This window comes from Stegostoma tigrinum, chromosome 34 (genome assembly GCF_030684315.1).
Source record: "Stegostoma tigrinum isolate sSteTig4 chromosome 34, sSteTig4.hap1, whole genome shotgun sequence".
In the NCBI taxonomy this organism is placed as follows: Eukaryota; Metazoa; Chordata; class Chondrichthyes; order Orectolobiformes; family Stegostomatidae; genus Stegostoma; species Stegostoma tigrinum.
Window position 1 is genome coordinate 17,384,279 of NC_081387.1, and position 19,769 is coordinate 17,404,047.

Genomic DNA, 19,769 nt, shown 5'->3' on the forward strand with positions numbered 1-19,769 from the left:
GGTTGGTTGGCTTGCCGAGCCGGTTTGTTGCTCCTCACATGTTTCGTTACCATGCTGGGTAACATCATCAGTGCAGCCTCTGATGAAGCGTTGATGTGTATTCCCACCTGATTTTTAAAAATCTGGAGTCCATTGAGTGGGTTTGCCTCACTTCTGGTTTTCCTTCATAGTGGAGTGTATATGGGGTCGAGTTCTCCGTGTTTATTAATGGCTTACTTTGCGGAGTGCCAGGCTTCTAGGAATTCCCGTGCCTGTCTCTGCTTATCTTATGACCGTGGACCAATGTCATCTATAAGATCCCCTGCAGAGACTGTGAGAAACAATACATCGGACAAACAGGAAGGGAACTAACAATAAGAGTACATGAACACCAACTGGCTACAGAAAGTCATGACCAGTACTCACTCATCTCAATCCACATGGATAAAGAGAACCACCAATTCGACTGGGACAAGGCAATCCCGCTCAACGGACTCCAGAGTTTAAACACTAGGTGGGAATACACACTGACGCTTCATCGGAGGCTGCACTGATAATGTTACCCAACATGCTAGCAAACATCTGCGGAACAACAAACCAGCTCAGCAAGCCAGCCAACCTCAACACCCAGAACCCGAGCTACAGATCTACTCCAAAACCTTAGGGATAACTGAAGTTCAGCAAACCTGTCTGTGGAAACTGTTTGGGTCCAAACACATGGCAGCGTGAACTTAAAAGAAAGAAATAAGGTGAGCTGTTTAGAAAGGCATGGCGACAATTGTGGTGATTTTAATTTACATCTGTACTGGAGAAGTCAGACGAGCATAGGTGCTTGAGGAGTTCACAGAATGTTTTGGGATGATTTCTGAGAATGGAAATTTGAGGTATCAACCAGACAACATGCTAATCTAGACCTGATGTGATGCAACACGTGAAAGGGTTAATTGATGTTCTCATAGGGAAGGTACCCCAGGTAGCAGTGAATGTAATATGACTGAAATTTATTCAGTTGAGAGAAGGGGGTAGGTGGATTTCTTTTATTCATTCACAGGATGAGGGCATAATTGTCTAAGCCAGCATTTTATTGCACCCCCTCCCTAGTTGCCCAGATGGCAGTTTCCTTCCCTGAAAGAAATCAGTGAACCAGAAGAGTTTTTCAACAATGGATTCAATGTATTTGTTTTAAAAACTGAATTCAGATTCCGCCATCTGCCATGGCAGGATTCGAACCCGAGTCCCCAGGACATTACCTGGGATTCTGGATTAACAGTTGAGTGATGATAATACTAGGACACTGCCTCCCCAGAAGTCTAGACTTGTTTAAACATATACATAAAAGGTCACTTAAATATCTGTGAAGTTATGAACAAAAGCAGTGCTGGCTAAAGTCAAAAAGATAAAGGAGGCACGTGTAAGGTTTAGAAAACTGAATACAGACAGAGTCCTCAAAGAATACAAAAGACAGTAGGAAAGTACTCAAAAAGGAATTAGGAGGGCTAAAAGGGGCCATGAAATGTCTTTGGAAAACACGATTAAGGAAAATACATATAAAAGGAGCAAGGGATAGCTAGAGAAAGGGCAGATCCATGCAAGGACGAAGGAGGGAATTTATGCATGAAGGCAGAGGAAGTGGGTGAGGTCCTTAAAGAATACTTTGTATTGATATTCATAAAGGATAAGGGCATGGTGCATGCTGAGGCTCAGGAGGGGTAGGTTGATGTTCTTGGGAATATCAATATAAAAATGATGTTGGGTGTTTTTAAAAAGCATAAGGCATGAAAAGTCACCAGGACCTGATTTCTACCAGAATGCTGAAGGAGACAAGCGAGGAAAATGCTGTAGCCATGTATGAAATCTTTGTATCCTCTCTAGTCACAGGAGAGGTCCCCTAGGACATGAGTTTTTGCTTTGTTTTAGAAGGGCAACAGATTTAATTTGAGAAATTACAGGCTGGTGCCCCTTATGTCAAAGATAAGACAAATATTGGAGAAGATTCTTAGGGATATGGATTTACTCACATTTGGAAAATACAGACCTTAGCAGTAGACAGCATGGTTTTGTGCGGGGAAGGTCTTTACTCACAAACTTAATTGAGTTTTTGGAAGAAGTAAAAAGATGAGGACAGGGTGGTTGATGTTTCTATCGACTTTAGCAAGTCCTTTGACAAGATCCCTCATGGTAGGCTCGTATGGAAGATGAAGTCACATGGGATCTGCTGTGAGCTGGTAAGATGCATGCAAAACTGTCTCTGTCAGAGAAGACGGAGTCATGGTGGAAGGGCATTTTTCTGACTGGAGATCTGTGACCAGTGATGTTCCAAATCAGCACCGAAACCCCTGTTGTTTTTAATATCTATCACGATTTGGAAGAGAATGTAGACAGACAACACAAAGATTGAGGGAACTGTGGACAGTGAAGAGGATTGTCAGAGGATACGTGGAATATAGATATTCTGGACACTTGAGTGGAGAAATGGCAGATGGACATTAATCTGGACAAAGTGATGCATTTTGGAAGATCAAATGCAGTAGGGAAGCATACAGTAAATGGCAGAACCCTTAGTACCATCAATATACAGAGGGATCTAGGCATACAGGTCTATAGTTCCTTAAAAGTAGTCATACAAGTGGAGTAGATAGGAGGAAAAGGTCTATGGCATGCTTATCTTCATTGATCGGGGCACAGACTATAAAAATTGGCAACTCATGTTGCAGTTGTCCAGAACTTCAGTTAGGCTACATTTGGAATATTCTGTGCAATTCTGGTGACCAGAGGATTTGGAGGTTTTGGAGATGGTACAGCAATGGTTTACCAGGATGTTGCCTGGTTTGGGTATTAGCAGTGAGGAGCGATTAGACAAACATGGTTTGTTTTCAGTTGAACGTAGGAGGACGAGGGGCAACCTCACGCAAGTTAACAAAATTATGGCAGGTGTGGATAAAACAGATAGTTGGAGTTTTTGTTTTTCCCAAGATAGAAATGTCATAGGTTTAAGGTAAAAGGGTATAAGTTTAAAATAGATATGAGAAGTGAGGTTGTTTTTGAAGATGATAGATAGTGTCTGGAATGTGCTGCCAGATGAGATGGCGGAGGTGGATACAATAGCAACGTTTAAGAGGCATCTTGACAGAAATAGGAATAGGCAGGGAATTGAGGACACTGACTGTATACAGGAGAAAGGATTTTAGTTTAGAAGAGTATATGTTAACAGTCTTGGTGTGCCAAAAGGCCTGTTCCTGTGCTGTACTCTTCTTTGTCCTCAAGTGAATTGGCAAAGTAAGTTCAATGATGGATCAAAAGAGATGCAGGGGCAGAAAATTAAGTGGATATTTCAGAATACACAACATATTGTAATGAGTAGGAAAAATTTCTAAGCATGGATCCATCATCCATGGTTAAGTAATAAGGTCAAAAGTCATATTAGATTTTTTAAAAAACATATTGTTTAAAATATGTGATAAGTGAGAAGATTAGACAGACTATTTTAAAAAAGTGAAGAATGACAAAAAGATTTAAAGAAGGAATAATCAGGACTAGGTAAGTAGAAGCGGTTTCTAACAATACTTCAAAATGAAGAGTTAACAAAGCGAGTCTGGAGAATTAATGACAGAAAATAAGCTGCATTGTTTTGTGTTAGAGGATACAAGTAACATTCCAGAAGCAACTAAAAATCAGGAAATGGAAAGGATGAAGCAAATCAGGAAAATCATAAAGGTAATGGCACAGAGTAAATTATCAAAGTGCAGGTTGACAACTAACTAACAGAACTCACCCTAGGGCCTTAAAAGAAGTGGAAAGTGAGAAAGTTGATGCATTGGTTTTAATTTTCCAAATATCATTTGATTTAGGGAAAGTACCATTGGAGTGGAAAATAGCAAATATTGTTCACTCAAAAAGAGTGGGAGACAGAAAGCAGGAAATCCTAGACAGTTAGCTTAACATCAGGCATTAGGAAAATCTCAAAGGCTATTTTCAAAGAAGTTATAGCAAAGCACTTAGGTTCAAAATAATTTGGTATGGTAGGCATAATTTTGAAAAGAAGAAATCATGTTTAACCCATCACTTGGAGTAACGTGCTGTGGCTAAAGAGGAACTGGTGGATGTATTGTACTTAGATTTTCAAAGAACATTCAACAAACTGCCACATTTAAGAGTTATTGTGGAAAATAAAAGTTCATTTTGTTGGTGATGGCATATTGGCATGAATGGAATATTAACTGGCTAACAAGATGCAGAGTGCAGACATAAATAGAGTACAAGAGTAGGGAGGTGCTTTTAAACGTGTACCATACATTTGTTAGACCTCAGCTGAAATACTGTGTACTGTTTTGTAGGAAAGATGAGAGTGCATTGAAGACAGTGCAGAAATGACTTGCAAAAAACTTCAGTTATGAGGGGAGATTGTAGAAGACAATCTGTTGTTGTTGGAGAGAAGGCTGAGAGGATATTTGATACAGGTTTTCATAATCATGAGTATAAAGGAGCTTTTGCTGCTCGTAAAACAAAAAAGAGGGTCTACATTTAAAGTGATGTGCAGAAAAAGCAAGGTTGATATAAGAGAAATCTTTTTCACACGACAAGTAGTGGAGTGCACTGATTAGAAATGTGGGTTTAAAAAAGGTTCGATTGAGGTATTCAAGAGGGGGTGATTATTTGGATCAAAATGGTGTGACAGATTGTAGGGGAAAAATGTAAGAGTTTGACACTAGGTAACAGGATTTACAGACAACTTGGGCCAAATGGCCATCTCCTATGCTGTAATAATCCAGCAATTCTGTGAATTTGGTGCGTGGGCAAGATCTGGCAAATGGAATCTAATGTTGAAAATGTGAAGTTTCCATTTTAGCAGGGAGGGTTTTAAAAAAAGAGCATATTTAAATGGTGAGAAACCCTGTAATTTTGAGATGCTGAAGAATCTGGAGTTCAGGTGCATGAATCACAAGGCTACATGTATGTACAACAACTAATTAGGAAAACTAATAGATTATTGTTGTTTAGTTGAGGGGAATTCATTGCAAAATTAGGGCGTTTATGCTTCAGTTATACAGGGTACTGCTGAAATTACATCAGGAATTCTGTGTGTATTGGGAGTCACTTTATTTAAGGAAGAATGTAAATGCATTGGAGGTAGTTGAGAAAATACGTGCCAGACTAATACTTGTAATATTAGGGTTGACTTATCATTATTGGTTAGGCAGGCTAGGCTTGTAGCCACTGGACTTTAGAAGAGTAAGATGTGACTTGACGGAAGCATAAGATCCTAACTGGTTTTGACAAGTTGGATGTGTAGAGGATGAAATCTAGAACCAGGCATCACCATTTAAAAATTAAAGGGCTGTCCATTTAAAACAAAAGAGGCGGATTTTTTTTTATTTTGAGAGTCATGAATCTTTGGAACTCTCTTCCTGAAATGATAGTGAAGTAGAGTCTTTAACTATTTGAATGTCAGAGGTAGGTTAATTTGTGTTAAACAAGGAGGTGACAGGTTATCAAGGTTAGGTGAGAGTGTGTATTTGAGGTTTCAGACAGATCAGCCATGATCTTATTAAATGACGGAGCAGGTGTGAGGGGCTCTTTGGCCTACTTTCGTTCCTCGTTTACAGGATGCAAGCATTAGTTTAAGCCTTATTTGTAGCAACATTGCCCCTACAGCACAGCTACAGAACTACCTGGAATAGAATGGGCATGTTGCCAAGTTGTCTGAAAATTCTCTCCCTCTCCAGATCTTGTTCTCTCAACTCTCAAATGGCTATTGTGCCAGGGCATACAGAAACAAAGCTTCAATGGCACCCCGAAGCTCTCTTTGAAATACAGAAGTATTGACACTAATAATTCTGAAGAATTTGCCACTGGTCATTCAATATGGTGAGAACTTATCTGTCAAGAAGTATCATGCTTTGAATCTAAATGCCTTAATGATGATGCACAGCGGTGGCAGAGAAGGAAAGAAAATCAACGAATTCTGCAATCTGAATCCGATTACTTTGTGGGATGTTTTGCCCATGTGCCAAAAGATCTGCAGGCCAAAATCATCCCATTTAATTAATTGAAGACTGACAGCAGGGACTCATGACTCTAAATAAATGTCATCCTCATGTAAAAGCAGCCAACTATGCAGATGATGGTCTGACTGATCAGGAAACCTATTGATGGTTGCATCTTTGCTATCCAGATTAACTACAACATAAAAGAACTGTTTCCATGGTGTCAAAGGAACATGCTGACTTTTCTCTAAGAATTACTAATTTTGCAAGTTCGTGACATCTGTTCTGCAAACAGAGCCAGATTGGCATACTGTATCCATTGTACTGTATCCGTGGCACCCTCTACATCAGGGAAACCAAGCGGAGGCTTGGGGACCGCTTTGCAGAACACCTCCGCTCGGTTCGCAATAAACAACTACACCTCCCAGTCGCGAACCATTTTAACTCCCCCTCCCATTCTTTCGACGACATGTCCATCATGGGCCTCCTGCAGTGCCACAAGGATGCCACCCAAAGGTTGCAGGAACAGCAACTCATATTCCGCTTGGGAACCCTGCAGCCCAATGGTATCAATGTGGACTTCACCAGCTTCAAAATCTCCCCTTCCCCCACCACATCCCAAAACCAGCCCAGTTTGTCCCCTCCCCCCACTGCATCACACAACCAGCCCAGCTCTTCCCCTCCCCCCATGGCATCCCAAAACCAGCCCAGCCTGTCTCTGCCTCCCTAACCTGTTCTTCCTCTCACCCATCCCTTCCTCCCACCTCAAGCCGCACCTCCATTTCCTGCCTACTAACCTCATCCCACCTCCTTGACCTGTCCGTCTTCCCTGGGTTAACCTATCCCCTCCCTACCTCCCACCTATACTCTCCTCTCCATCTATCTTCTTTTCTCTCTATCTTCGGTTCGCCTCCCCCTCTCTCCCTATTTATTCCAGTTCCCTCTCCCCAACCCCCTCTCTGATGAAGGGTCTAGGCCCGAAACGTCAGCTTTTGTGCTCCTGAGATGCTGCTTGGCCTGCTGTGTTCATCCAGCTCCACACTTTATTACCTTAAATAGGCTAATGATTGTGTTTGCGGCAGTAATCGATCTGCCCAATATTTCAGTGGCAAAATTGCATCATTTTCACACCTATCAATTAACTAGAGTGAAAGCAAAGTATTATGGGTGCTGGAATGCCTGAAGTAAGCAGTTGGAAACATTCAACAGTTCAGGCAGCATGTGTGCAGAGAAACACAGAGTTAATCTGAGTGTGTGTCCCTTGTACATTTCTCCTATCCATAATTTCACTATTCAGGTCATAGATCTGAAATATTAACTCTGCCTTACTCTGCACAAGTTTTTATTTTATTTTTGTTTATTTCAGTCAGGTTCAAGTGTGACATGGTTAGATGCAGAGTAAAACTCCCCCACACTTTTGCATCAAATGTTGCCAATGTGGGTGCACCATGTGGTTAATAACAGTCTCCCCCTAAACTGCCCTGTTCAACATGGAGGCAGAGTTATTGTGAAATGTTGTTTGTGCCAACCACATAAATGCTGTAAACAAGATCAATTCCACCATCACAGCCCAACTTGAAAGAAGATCCTCCTTGTCTCACACCCAGTGAATGGAGGACCCAGTGGAAAGTTGACACTTCAAATTTAGCGTTGGCATGACACGTGAAGGCAATAACATACACATCTAATTTACACTTTTTTGACTTGGCATACTGACTCACCAGAGATTTCTGGAGGCCTATTTGGGTTGATAAGAAGGTAGAACATTGTACGAGAATGAGTGGTTGAGGTGGATAGTACAGATCCATTTAATGGTGAAGTTAGTTGAGCTACATTCCATCAATATTTTCCCCAGCTACAACCTCTGATGTCCATGCATGGTAGGAACTTACAGAACTGGAAGTCAATGCATTCACTAGTGTGTGCAGGCCCTCTAAGTTGCTGCATGTCTATGCAGCTTAAATGGATCATTGTCATCGAGTATGTGAGGTGGAAAAGAATCAAGGGCTACTCTGGCATTAGAAGAAGAATATTTGAAGAAGGGTGGAGTGGAACATTTTAACTGGTAGAGACTGGTCTCAAATACATGTTTTTTAAGCAGTATGGACATTTGTTGGGCGGTGTGTTCTGGGAATGACGTCCTTGGAGATTTTCTTCAAGGATACACCATGCCAACTTATTTACATCTTCCGGATGTAGATGTGGCTGTCCAGCTCAGTCTATTTTCCATTCATAGTTCTTATAGGCTCAGATGTAGGAGGCCATTAGGTCAATCCACGTGGGTAAACAAAAATCTGACTACATGAATCCCACCTCATTGCTCTGGGTGCTATGGAAATGGATGAATATATAAGTACCGCTTAAATGTTTTGGGAGTTTCTGTCTCAACTACACTTTCAGGAGCAAATTCCAGTGTCCCACCACTGTCCAAGAAAAAATATTTCTCATCAACTCTCCTCTTGGCCTTCTACCTCTTCCCTTAAATTTATACTCTGATTATCGATCTCTGTATTGATGGAAAAAGTGCCTTCCCAACAACCTTAACTGTGTCCTCATAATCTTATATACCTCTACCAGGTTCCCTGTCACTTTCGCTGTTCCAAGGCAAACACCATTAAATGTCACTGGCCCTGAAAGTTTCCTAACCAAACCACTGGTCGGGGTGGCTCTTTACCATTTACCTGTTGATAATGCCTTTGATCTGGTTGTCCTTCTCCTCTTGTTGCCGACGCAAACGATTCTCGCTTTCATCCAGGCGTGTTTGGTACTCTCGCAGAATCTTTCCCGTCTGCTCCTCCTGTGACATCAGCCGCCGCTCATACTCTTCTAGCTTGCGGTTTGACATCTGCAGCCGTTCCTTTAGGGAAAGAATCTCCTCCTCATATTGTGTCTGTTGCCCCTGCGGAATTGGATCACAGGGGGGAAATAGATGACACATAACCTGTCATATCATGGTATGGGATGGAGTGTGTTGGGGGCTATTGTTGGCACATCATTCAGACTATATAACATGAAGCCTGAATGATTAGGAAGAGAGCCTCAAGAGCTGTGATTTTCATGCTTTGGCCACTGTCGTTTCTTGGTGAGGGGTATGGGATTGCCTATTGTCCATTGAATCACCTAATTATTGCCATTCAAGTTAAGACCAAACATGGTTAACAAGTCACAAAAGAAGCGCTTTCTATATCAAAGAACGTTTTCGAAATAGAATAGGAAATAGCGTAGCCTAAAAGTGCTGCTGCTTTCTTTTATGCCTATGCTGAATTACAATTCAATATGGAAACAGTAATATGCACAGACATCGAGTAACCATGTGTTAAAATATATCTGAATGTAGGGTTGAAGTGCAAAAGCACTTCTGTTGATGTCTTGTCAAAGCTACTGGCTTCTATTTATTACCATCTCTTAATGGGTATGTGTATCTCTTCGTCATTGCTCAAGTTGATTGTCCCACCTTTAACAATCACTTCCCTCTCTTGATTACCCCTTTCTAATCCAGGTCTGTCCTCTTGTTTATATCTGGTCGATCACTGCTCTCTTCCAGTCAATTTTCCTTGACTTTTCTGACCTACTGGTGATGCAGTGACCTCAAATTCAAACTGTGAACTGCCTTGTAACCCCTAACCATATGCACAACTCACTTTTGGTGTTAAGAACCGGAGCTCAACATAAGCAAATGGTGTTGGCCTGACAATTTATAGGCCTCTAATTTAAACCCTCCTCATGATTCTAACTCCCCTAAACACCAATAATCCTGGTCAACACAGCCACATTTTCACCTTGTCCAGCCTGCTCTCATCCATCGACTTGGAGTATTCCCGTAATTTGTACTCTTCCCGTTCTAGGTGCGAGCTTTCGATGTCCGCAGAAAGGTGGGTCATGTTGGTCACCCAGGCAACAGTACGCTCTGAAGGTGTGACAGGGTGAAGAGTTGAGGGTGAATGGGAAGCCTGAGGGACAAAAGCAGATGGCATTATGAAGCACCTTTTACTGAATTTAAAGTAGCCTCTGACACATTACAGAGTGTTGGTCCCCTCCTGCACTGCCACCATTTTCTTTGCTTTAGACATCCTTTTTGTTGCAAGGCTCAAGAGACGATTGGCACTAAACTTCAGAGCTTAGAGATTCTTGGGCTGGGGAGACATCTGGGGCAGGTATTTATGGACCTTGGGATGCAATAGTTTGTGGAATGGGTGGGAAGGGGAGGGGAGATTGGGGCATGTGATTCTAATAGACCAGGAGTAATATGCTTCTGTTAGGTTCTCAATACATTTTCCTATGTTGGAAAATTCCATTGAAGGTGTACGTAGATTCTTCCTATCTTCATCTGGTGCCAAAACAAGCAATGGGGCTGTTAGAATACTGTCATCTAATCAGAAGCTACCTACCCACTCCTCTCACAGTGATATCCAAACATAAGTATGTCCGTGTGGCTGGGATCAGTTCCTGGAGGAATCAGGACCAAAGTAATAAAATGTGGTAATCGGTTGAGAAGTGGTGATCTAAACATAAAATATAGCTCCTCTCTTTCTTGGGTCAGCCCTTGTAATCCTTGGAAAATGCCAGACAGGGAGATAGCAACTGCTCCACCAAATTTGATCTACACTGCAGTCAAAATAATTCAGAGGGAGTGTGTGATCTAGAACTGGCCAAATGGGATGTTTGGAAATGCTCAACTGCTGCATAACCCTTTCCCACCCCACCGAGTACAGGGCCACCATTCCAATGGTGGAGACTGCAGTCTCATGGATCTCCCATGAGACTTGGCTAGCTTCATTTGGACATGGTTGGCATGTAAAGCATGACATGTGAAATGAAACTTCACACAATTGATTGAGCAAAATGTTTAAATTAAAATTAAATTTAATTAAATAAAATTAAATTAAGACTTAATTTAGCACAATAAACTTCAGGGTACAACTTCATTACTTTCCATCCTTTTAAAATTATTTGCTGGATAAATGCAGAGTGTGAAATTTACAAGGGAGATGAATTGCCTGACTTCAGCGGTGCTGTACCAAAGGAATATAACAAGTAATACGCATGGCTGCCATTGCAATGACAATGAAGCAGGAGTTAATAACCTCTGCTGTTAATTTCCAGATAGTTCAAATATCCGTCCACCTACTCTTTCAATCCATGCGGAATAAAAACTTTGGATTGAATGGCCCAGTTCCATGCTATTAATTCTGTGTACTGTGACAACTTTTGTCAATGTGGTTGGTTAGAATTTTCAAGATTCGGATTGGTCAGTTTTTAGACATTTAACCTTACTGAATGATAAGCACAAGTGGTTAAATGGAATTGAGGAAGATTCTTGAAGTGCTGAAAGAACTTCTCATGGTCCAATGTATTGTGAAGCATAACGGATGATGAGAGTGTCGGTCAATTTACATGGACTAGCTGCTATCTTCCTGTCTATGAAGTTTTTTGTGGATATAAATACAGACTGAAAAGCCTGGGACTTTTTCCACTGAAGCATCGGAGGTTGAGTTTTGACTTGTATAAAATCATAAAGGGTAGAGGATAAGGTGAATGACATGGGTCTTTTCCCTTGGGAGGGTGAGTTCAAAACTAGGGGGTTTTTAAGGTGAGAAGGTAAAGATTTAAAAGGACATGAGGGGCAAACATTTTACACAGAGTGGTTTGCATATGGAATGAACTACCAGAGAAAACAGTAGATGCCGGTACAGTTACAATTTTTAAAAGACATTTGGATAAGTTTGTGAATAATAGACGGTTGAAGGGATATGGGTCAAGCATAGGCAGGTGGGACCTGTTTAGTTTGGGAACATGGTCGTCATGGCCTGGTTGGACAGAAGGGTCTGTTTCCATGCTGTATGATATTAGAAGGACTTCGTGTCTGCTAGAAACAGCACATTCATCATATCTATCACATCCTCAAGACGTCTCAAAGAAGTGTATAGTCAGTTTAGTACTTCTAAAATATAGTTGCTGTTTTAACGTGAATATTATGATTGCCAGATTGTTTCCATGAGAGCTTGCACTGCACAATGAGATACTGAACAGACAATCTCTGAAGAAGTGTAACTAGACTCAATGTTAACTCTGCTTTCTCTCCACATGCTGTTAGACATACCAAATTTCTCCAGTAACTTCTGCTTTTGTTTCAGATTTACATTAAAATAAAACAGAGCTGCAGATAATGTGATGTTTGGTGGTGTTGATTGGCTAGGAAACCAGGGTTAACTTCCCTGCTTTCATCGAAATAGTATCTTACAGTCTTTTAGATCCACTGTAGAGGGCAGAGGGAGAGTTGAGTTAATGTGTTATTTGAGAGGTTGCACCTTCAACAGTGCAGCGCTCCCTCATTACTGTACCAGCCTAAATAGATGTCTTTGGAGTTGAACTTAAGTGCACAACAGGAGAGAATCTGTGTGTGGAGATAGAAGAGGTAGCTGAGGTCCTAAACAAATACTTTGTGTTAGTATTCACCAAAGAGAAGGAATTGGTGGAAGATGATCTCAGGGAAGGGAGTATTGAATTTCTAAGCCAAGTCGCTATTAAAAGGAAGAGCTGTTGTGTGTCTTAAAAAGTACTCAGGTAGATACGCCCCTGGTTCTGATGGGGATCTATCTCAGAATATTGAGGGAGGCCAGAAAACAAACTGATGGAGCACTGACAGACATTTTTGTATCCTTTTTGACAACAGATGAGGCCCCAGAAGATTGGAGAATAGCCATTGTTGTCGCATTGTTTAAGAAGGGTGGCAGGGATAATCCAGGAAATTTACAGACCCTTCAACCTCACGTTGGTGGTAGGGAAACTACTGAAAAAGATTCTCTGGAACAGGTCTATACACATCTAGAAGCAAATAGATTTACTTGCAATAGACAGCATACTTGTGTGTGGGTGAGGTTGTGCTCACTAAATTGATTGAGTCTTTTTCAAGGAGGTGACAAAGATAATTGATGAGGGGAAAAGCAGTTGATGTTGTCTATATGGACTTCAGTGAAGCCTTTCACAAGGTCCCTCAAGGCAGACGGAGTACAAAAGGTGAAGTCACATGGTATCATGGGTGAGTTGGCAAGATGGATACAGAACTGACTTAGTCATAGGAAATAGATGGTAGCAGTGGAAGGATGCTTTTCGGAGTGGAGCGTTGTGATTGGAGGGGTTCCGTAGGGATCAGTGCTGGGACCGCTGCCGCTCATAGTCCACATAATGATTTGGAGGAAAATGTAGATGGGTCTAATTCGTAAGTTTGCAGACAATACAAAGACTGGTAGAGTTGCGGATAGTGAGGAGGATTGTTAGAAGATTATAGCAGGACATAGATTGGCTGGAGGCATGGACAGAAAAATGGCAGATGGAGCTTAATCTGGACAGATGTGAGTTGACTGATTTTGGAAAGTCAAATACAGCAGGAAGTTATACAGTGAAAGGCAGAACCCTTAGGAGTATTAATACAGAGAGATCTGTGCAAGCAGATCCACGGATCACTGAAGGTGACAGCACAGGTAGATAAGGTGGTTTTTAAAAAAGGGCTATGCTTGCCTTCATTGGGAGGGGCTTTGAGTACAAGGATGGGCAAGTTATATTGCAGCTTTATAAAATATTGCGTACAGTTCTGGTCAAATACTACCAGAGGATGTGGCTGCTTTGTAGAGGATAGAGAAAAGGTTAACCAGGATGTTGCCTGGTGATTTTAGCTACAGAGAAAGGTTGGATAGACTGGGTTTGTTTTCACTGGAATGCAGGAGGTTGACGAGTGACCTGATAGAAGTTTGTAAGATTGTGAATGGCATGGATAAAGTGGCAAATATGAGGTTTTTTCCAAGGATGGAGGACACTGGCTTAAGGCCAGGGTTGGGAGGCAACTTTAAAAGAGATGTGTGAAGCAACTTCTTCCACACAGGGTGGTGAGTGCCTGAAATGCATTGCCAGAGGTTGTGGTAGAAGTTGACCTAACAGTAGCATTCAAGAAATACCTGAACAAATACACAAACAGGTAGGGAATAGAGGAATACGGATCCTGTAAGTGAAGACAGTTTTAAGTATGGAAGGGTAAAATATGTTGGTGCAGGCTTGAAGGGCCTGTTCCCGTGCTATATGTTCTTTGTACAAGCTTATGACTCGAGCGAGAACATTATCTACTGAGCCAAAACTGACAACAGCCAGCATGTTGGTCCCATTTATTGAGAAACAGGAAACATACCTGTTTGGTGATGCCTGATTTTGGAGCTGGGGTGTCTGCTTTGGCCATAATTGACTGCTGCCGCACCTTGGGACCATGTGTTGGCTCAGCAGGTGATTGCAACAGGTTGGCACTGGGTGGCCGCGGTCGCTGGGCTGCACTAACAGTAAGTTGCTGCGTTTTCCCTCTGACAAGAGGTGGAGGGGCAGGTGGTGGCTGGTCTATCCTCCTTTGGGGACCGATGTTAGGTGGAGCTGCCGACAGCATGTGTTGGAGGTTATCAGTGAGTGAAAGCTGCCGGCGGCTGAATTCGCTGTTCTGCCGGGCAAACTCATCACTATAGCTGTGGCTATGGAAGATCTGCTTGTTTGCAGATAGGTCCTCGCTCTTGCTATAACCATGGTAACCCAAGAGGCCAGCACCAGGCTCGGCGGGAGTCCGTAGTGAGGCCGGCCCATCAGACGTCATGTTGAATAGGGGATTCTGAAAGGACAAAGGGACTCTCAGTTGTCCATGTAATCCATCTGTGGTGATACCCATTTGTCCCAACCGCAGGCCACCTGACACACTCGATCCACTACCCTGTGATAGCCGGCTGGGTCTGAGGCCTACTGTAGTTCCAATTGATGCCTGACTGCTGTTTAGCATGTCTCCAACAGTTTGGAGATTACTTATACTGTTCATACTCCTGCTGTCCTGTAGATCCATCATGGAGATGCTCTTGTTGGTTGTCATCATTTTAGGATCAGGTTCTGTGATATCAGAGCTGCTTGTGCAGTAGGCCGGGGAGGAGCGAGCAAGAGGAGGTCTTGTCACGTAAAAGACATCCTTTCCTTTTTCCTTGGTTGGAGAAGGAAGCCTGGTCATATCGATTGAGCTGTGAATTAAAAGAAAAATAACAGCACCGAATTAAATAGAATAGGAAGACTCAGTGTTCCACTTTCACCCACTGATTCCCTCAGAACTGTGAAAAACCACATTGCATTCCTTTGCCTTTTCACCCTCATCCAAAATCCTAACACCTACCAAGTTTCATTCACTTGTGCTTGCAGACCTACATTGGCTCCTCATGCAACAATATCTCTACTTAAAGTTCTCATGTTGAGGGTCCTCCAAAGCCTCACCTCTCAAACCTAAAATAAGGGTTATGATCTGATGGGGAACCATAACAAAAATAAAAAACAACAGTCAATGAAAACTTCGATCAGGTGAACAGAAACTTAACATATCAAAATAACTTTATCGATGACGCCCACCAGCCCACTGGTCTCTGAAGAACTCTATTCTGCTGCTATTTCTCAACACACCCAGGCATGGATATAATTGCAAAAGAGCAAGAGGCATTCAGGCACAACAATCCCCTCAAAGGCCCACTGCCAGGATCTCTTAATGGACACTTAGGCCAGGCCCTCCAGCATGTCCGGCCTCCCCTGCATAGGATGCCTGTAAATTAGGTGCATTGAGCCGAAGTGCAACTAAAAGACTATGAGCAGCCTGTTCCAAAAATACTAGAGGGGCTCCAATGAAAAACAATTAACATAAATGTGAAAAATTGTTTCATCCAGGTCACAAAAACTATGTATATCCTGGCAGCAAGTGTATTTACCAAGTCTGTGATTACACAGGAATGCTATGTGCAACACTGTTCACCCCAGATCTATTATGGAAAAAGGAAGGACTTGTTTGGAGACAGCCAAAGGCTGTTTTGTAGAGAGCCCTTTACATAAGATCACTTCTTCCAGAGGGCAAAGTTGAGGAAGTAGACACTGTGCAGCAGTAGCCCGTACAGGAAATGCCCTCGTGCTGTTCTGAAGGGCAGGGGAAATTTCCCCGAGACTGCTAAAATTGTGGGATACCACATCCTGGAGAGGGTCCATTTTGTGCTGGTAGTGTTAAGTTCTGGATGGATGTTGGTCAGTTTATCCAGAAGTTCACCACACACTTGAGCTCTTTTTTGCAATATATTAGGGCTGAATATTTCACACGTGAAACCCTCGATATGTCCTAGACGTTGACTGACAGTCATAGCCAGCTATTCCAGTGTTATTGAGCCTGCTTCTCTGACATCTGGCACATCCCCAACTCTGGTCAGCCCAGTGTCCTGAGTTCCCCTCTCTGTCAGCCAACCAGACCCGTACTGATGGAGGAGCGTGTTCCCGGGCAGTGGCTCATCTATGACAGCTGACCATGTCCCAAGCTTTAAGTAGGACCAAATTAACAAAAAAAGACAATTCCTGGAAGAAGATCTGAGGCAAAACCAGTCTAAACAGGAACTGCATATCATAATTGAGACCATGCACCTCATAGAAGAAAGATGGTGCATCACCTTAGAGGAGGCTTGACATAAAAGGTATCACTACAAGGTCTGAAGGTAGAAAGTCGCTATCTGGGTGTCAAGACATACCAGTGACTGAATCCACCCACTTCTCACACAGGAGTCTCAATACTTCAGTAACCCAGCGTTGCTTTTTGTCCCAGAAAATTGAGTGAGCTTTCTCAGTTAATGCAAACCTCAGCAAGGGGGGAGTAAAAGCTACTGCACCTGGTATCGCCACATGGTCTCCCATTCAACTACTAACTAGGCCTGAATATATTTAGCTGAAAGAAATTAGGTGTTTTTAGACTACTCTGGCCATTGGCATGTCTCTGTTTCCTAACTTGCTTCAAGAGCTGACTTGCTTCAATTCTCACCACTTCTGTATCTTTGATTACCTTTATTCTTCTATCAGTAGCTGTGCCGTCAAATTTCCTAAGCTGTTGACTTCTGTTCCTAAAGCCCTCTATCTTTCCCTTCACCTTTTGTGACAATCCTACCACTTGACTAAGGGTTTGATATACCCTAATATCCTGTCAGTTCACTGTCAGATTTTGATGGATAATGGTCCTGTGAAGTGTTTTAAAATTCAGATTTTACTCCTGTTGATGTTGTTTCTACCCAGAATATACTCCATTTGTAAAACCCAAACTTTGTATCTTGATCCTGAATCTCAACCGACCTTACTTTGCTTTTTCAACCTTGTTGCATACCAGCGCCCCCATGTGGCTCTCAGAATTTTACCTCGGTTACTCAGCAAGCCAACGGGATGTTAAGAAGTTTACAACAGAGTTTTCATCACCAGAAATGATAAATGGCTTTTTGAGAATCAAATTCAAATGTCTGGAAATGCTATGACTGCATCTTTTTTCTTCAACAGTTGTTTCAAAGAAGCTGCCTTCTAATTTCTCATTTTTAACCAATGTGGTCAGTTAAAAATGTACAACTTAAATTGATTGCCAGTGAAATTGGCAATGGAACTTGGCTATGTGGCAAGCATGTCTCAATGGTAGAGATATTTAAGTTGGGGAACATTGCCGGGACAGAGAAGGCAGAAATTCATCTAATTCATAGTATTACCTGTATAGGGAGTGTTTGATGGAATATTGTAAAGGATGTTTTACTGTATCTAAGATAACAAAGTGTGGAGCTGGATGAACACAGCAGGCCAAGCAGCATCTCAGGAGCACAAAAGCTGATGTTTCAGGCCTAGACCCTTCATCAGAAAAAAAATCTAGGCCCGAAACGTCAGCTTTTGTGCTCCTTAGATGCTGCTTGGCCTGCCGTGTTCATCCAGCTCCACACTTTGTTATCTCGGATTCTCCAGCATCTGCAGTTCCCATTATCTCTGATCACCCTTTTACTGTACCTAATATGTGCTGAATCTGCTATGTGAGTATTTGTCTAGTGAACAGAGTTCCTTCCCCTCCTCACCTGTTCAGATCTTTAACTGTGTACTTCTGAAGGTCAGATGAAACACCACGGTTGATACTGGGCCCAGAAGTGTAGCGTTCTGCTATGTGGCTGGATTGTCGCTGTACATGCGATGGATTTCTCAATGCTCCACTTATGTCATTGAGGAGACGGGGGAGGGGCCCCAGTTTCAGCACAGCTTCCTGCAAAGACACAGGAAAAATATTTTTAGATGGCAGCAACAACAAATTAACAATTGATTAAAACTGCAGTCAGCATACAGCATTCACAGCATAATGATGAAACCCAATAAATCCATTCACTTCACATGTATAGAATCTTAAAAGAACCAAGCACTTTCAATTATTGCGCATGAAGAAATTTCAATGGTGCTCCATACTTACCTTGCATTCTACAGAATCCCAATTAACAAACCATTTTCTAATTGATAATGGATTCACACACTCCCCACTTGCAATTTAGAGTAGAACTTGACTCAAGCCCATCCTTTTCAGTCATCTCATACTAACCTGACAGACTCAGCTTTACAGCATCCCTACAGTGTGGAAACAGGCCCTTTGGCCCAACAAGTTCACACCGACCCTTGGGGATCCCATCCAGACCCACCCCCCTACAAGCACCTAAGCAACACATCCCTCAACATTATGGGCAATTTAGCATGGCTAATCCACCTAACCCCACATCTTTGGACTGTGGGAGGAAACCACAGCACCCGGAGGAAACCCAGTCAGACATTATGTCCCTCCCATTCACTCCAGCAGGCAGAATCCAACCACTAAATTTATACTGAATTCTAGTGGGTCCAAACACTTTCCATCATAGAATCCAAAGGTGGCTGAAATAGTATTTCCCAGGGCTACATTCCCAATGTCTCCAATCAGATTCCATTTATAATGCTAATGGCCCCAAACAATTATATTAGCTTTTGAAGTATAGAAAGTGAAATGATCCAGACAGCTCTGAAAATGCATAGCCTGTGCAGAGTCCAGTGAAGCCAAACAATTTCTTACTGACTCCATGAAGTTCCCTACATCTTCCCTACATATTACTACGCTAGAGAGAGTTCAAAAGAAATTTACCAGGATATGGCAGGGAATGGCAGGTTTGAGTTATAAAGAGAGGCGGGATAGGCTGGGACTTCTTCCACTGAAGTGTCGGAGGTTGAGAGGTGACCTTTTATAGGCCTTTATAAAATCAAGAGCGGTCTAGATAAGGTGAATAAAGGTCTTTTTCCTCAGGGTATGCAATTTCAACTGCTTGGCACATTTTTAAGGTGAGAGGAGAAATTTTAGAAGACATGATGGGCAACTTCTTTTCACAGGGTGGGTCACATGTGAAATGAACTTCCAGAGCAGTGGTGGATGAGGGTACAGTTAGAATCATTAAAAGACATTTAGAGGAGTGCATGAATAAGAAATGTTTGGAGGGATATGGGCCCAAGTGCAGGTAGGTGGGACGAGATTGGTTTGGTATTACGATCAGCATGGACTGGTTGAACTGAAGGGTCTATTTTCATGCTGCGTGACTCTGACTGTATGGTCTGTGCAGGTTTAAATACTTCACCTTGCTAAGCTGAGGCAGCACCTCCCACAGGAGGGAGTGCAGCGTGGAGAGCTCTCTGCCCAAATCGATGTAGCCTTCAAAGCTAGCTGCATTGGTAACTGTGTCTGGATTGGAGATCTCCATCAGAAACTGCTGCATGCTACCCCATTCCAGCTCCAGAAACTCATTCATGAACGACATGTAGTCTTCCTTGCTGCCAAACCTAAATAGATGGAGGAGGAAGAAAAGCAGCACAATAGCAACACAAGCTACTTCAATCCATCTCTAACCTGTCTCCATAACAAACGAGAAAACACATGTCGTACCTGTAGGTGTAGATAAAGCATGTAGAATAAGA

The 19,769-nt window shown here is 42.4% G+C and overlaps 1 protein-coding gene across 18 annotated transcripts in view; it reads right to left on the reverse strand.

Moving 5' to 3' along the window:
• Positions 1 to 19,769, reverse strand: part of LOC125446329 (ras/Rap GTPase-activating protein SynGAP-like) — a 746,401-nt gene that overhangs the window by 202,640 nt on the left and 523,992 nt on the right. For 16 of the 18 annotated variants that reach the window (XM_048519809.2, XM_048519811.2, XM_048519812.2 and 13 more), the window contains 5 exons: positions 19,433 to 19,634; positions 17,870 to 18,051; positions 14,143 to 14,998; positions 9,743 to 9,913; positions 8,645 to 8,862 (listed from right to left, as the gene is read on the reverse strand). In XM_048519809.2, coding sequence (XP_048375766.1) covers positions 8,645 to 8,862; positions 9,743 to 9,913; positions 14,143 to 14,998; positions 17,870 to 18,051; positions 19,433 to 19,634 — 1,629 coding nt within the window. The remainder of the gene's footprint in view (positions 1 to 8,644; positions 8,863 to 9,742; positions 9,914 to 14,142; positions 14,999 to 17,869; positions 18,052 to 19,432; positions 19,635 to 19,769) is intronic. The other 2 variants (XM_048519810.2, XM_048519826.2) reach the window with 1 other exon arrangement.